This window comes from Diaphorina citri, unplaced genomic scaffold, assembly GCF_000475195.1.
Source record: "Diaphorina citri unplaced genomic scaffold, Diaci psyllid genome assembly version 1.1 scaffold8227, whole genome shotgun sequence".
Lineage (NCBI taxonomy): Eukaryota > Metazoa > Arthropoda > Insecta > Hemiptera > Psyllidae > Diaphorina > Diaphorina citri.
This window is the reverse complement of record NW_007385603.1, coordinates 18213-20074: the sequence shown is the minus strand read 5'-3', so window position 1 is coordinate 20074 and position 1862 is coordinate 18213. Positions and strand designations below refer to the sequence as shown.

At 48.4% G+C, this 1862-nt stretch overlaps 1 protein-coding gene across 1 annotated transcript in view; it reads right to left on the bottom strand.

Annotated features, from left to right (window-relative positions):
* Positions 1-17: 17 nt before the first annotated feature.
* Positions 18-1862, bottom strand: part of LOC113472772 — a 5334-nt gene continuing 3489 nt past the window's right edge. The window contains exons 2-3 of the mRNA XM_026832563.1: positions 598-765; positions 18-200 (exon numbers count right to left, since the gene is read on the bottom strand). Coding sequence (XP_026688364.1) covers positions 18-200; positions 598-765 — 351 coding nt within the window. The remainder of the gene's footprint in view (positions 201-597; positions 766-1862) is intronic.

Here is a 1862-nt window from a genome sequence, read left to right as displayed (position 1 = left end):
TACAATGTTGTCGTCTTTTAGGTGATGTCAATCGACCATAGACAGGGTGGATGTAGCGTCAGAACGGATAGTTGATAGCTTACCCCGGCTGCAATGTTGGGATCTTTGAACTGAGGATTGTAGAGACCTGTCCAAGCGTTGAGTTGTATGATAGACACTACCAGGTAGAGGAGGGCGAAAACCACTGTGTTTAGAAGCTCCTGGAATATACAAAATGAAAATGGTCAAAAACTTATTTTTGCAATACCTAGTTTTGACAGAGAGAATCGTCTCAAAAACGAAGAGAAAAGGAGGACAAGGCAGCTGTTCCCAGAACAAACCATATCTTCTGTTTAGGAAAAAGTTCGCCTCAGGATGGAATCGAACCAGCTTCCTCCCGAGCTAATTAGGCTGGATGGTTTCAACTTTTGATTGTGATCTTAGTTATAAGTAGTAAAATTAGAAAATTTTCCTTTTGGAATTTTCCCTGTTCTGAAGCTCGTTTCCCTTCTTTTGAAGTGATAACGCCTGTATTAAATCAGAGGAAAAAGACGGGAAACGAGGTTCAGAAGAGGGAAAATGCTTAAAGGAAAATACCTACAACTTGGTTTCACTTACAGAGAACACCCAATTGACGGGGAAGTTCAACGCTTCTCGTACTGAGAGGAAGTAGATGAACACCCAGATAGCGGTAGCTATGAATGCAATGATAACTATGAACAGGAACCAATGTGTACCTGACATACGTGCTGGGGATGCTAAGATCATACAAACTACGCCGATCAACTGAAACACAGAACATTGTTTGATATGTATAGCACATTGCATAACTACAATAGTTATCAGGTGTTATTATTATTATTATCTTAAATATATACAGCCCCTTGTGTAACTGACTGACTGACTGACTCACTCACTCACTCACTCATACTAATTCTAACCCACTTCTAGATAAGCTAGGAAGATGCGGTTTTCACCATTGGATTCCTTATTTTTTGTAGGTACTGGGAAAAATCCCGAAATTCCAAACCGTTCCCCAGATATTGACGTTTTTTAAGTTCCCCATAAGAAATACACAGGGAACAGAGTTTGAGGCCAGCAAAACTTTTCCTACGTTTAATATTTTCCTCTCGCTTTTAGTTTTCAGTTTTCATTTCTTCGAGACAAGACTCAGGGACGATATTAGTTTTCAGGGGCGAAGCCAAGGGAGCGCGAAGCGCGACCTCATGCACACCCCGCGAAGCCCCGGGAGCGCGCAGCGCGACCGCATGCACAACACCGCAAAGCCCCCGGGAGCGCGCAGCGCGACCGTAAACCAGGGAGCGCGAAGCGCGACCACATGCGCAACCCCGCGAAGCCCCCGGGAGCGCGCAGCGCGACCGTAAACCAGGGAGCGCGAAGCGCGACCACATGCGCAACCCCGCGAAGCCCCCGGGAGCGCGCAGCGCGACCGTAAACAAGGGAGCGCGAAGCGCGACCACATGCACAACCCCGCGAAGCCCCGGGAGCGCGCAGCGCGACCCCATGCACAACCCCGCGAAGCCCCCGGGAGCGCGCAGCGCGACCGTATACGCAACCCCGCGTAGCGAACACGCGAAGCCCCCGGGGGGTGGAGGGCAATCGCATCACCAGTTCTGCAGCGGACCATTTGTCCACTCCCGCACCCCAAGCTAGGGTCGGCTCCGTACCTTTAAAAAAGGAGTAAATAAACTCTGAAACTGGGGTATTATTTACCTCGAGATTCCCAATTCCACCATCTTTTTAGTTCTATGCGGAGGCCGCACAATAGGATAGCGGATCACGAAATGTAGACGGTGAGTTATAAAAAAGATAATAACCAAATAGTATGTGAGCGTGAAGCACGAGCCCTCCCCCCGAAGCGG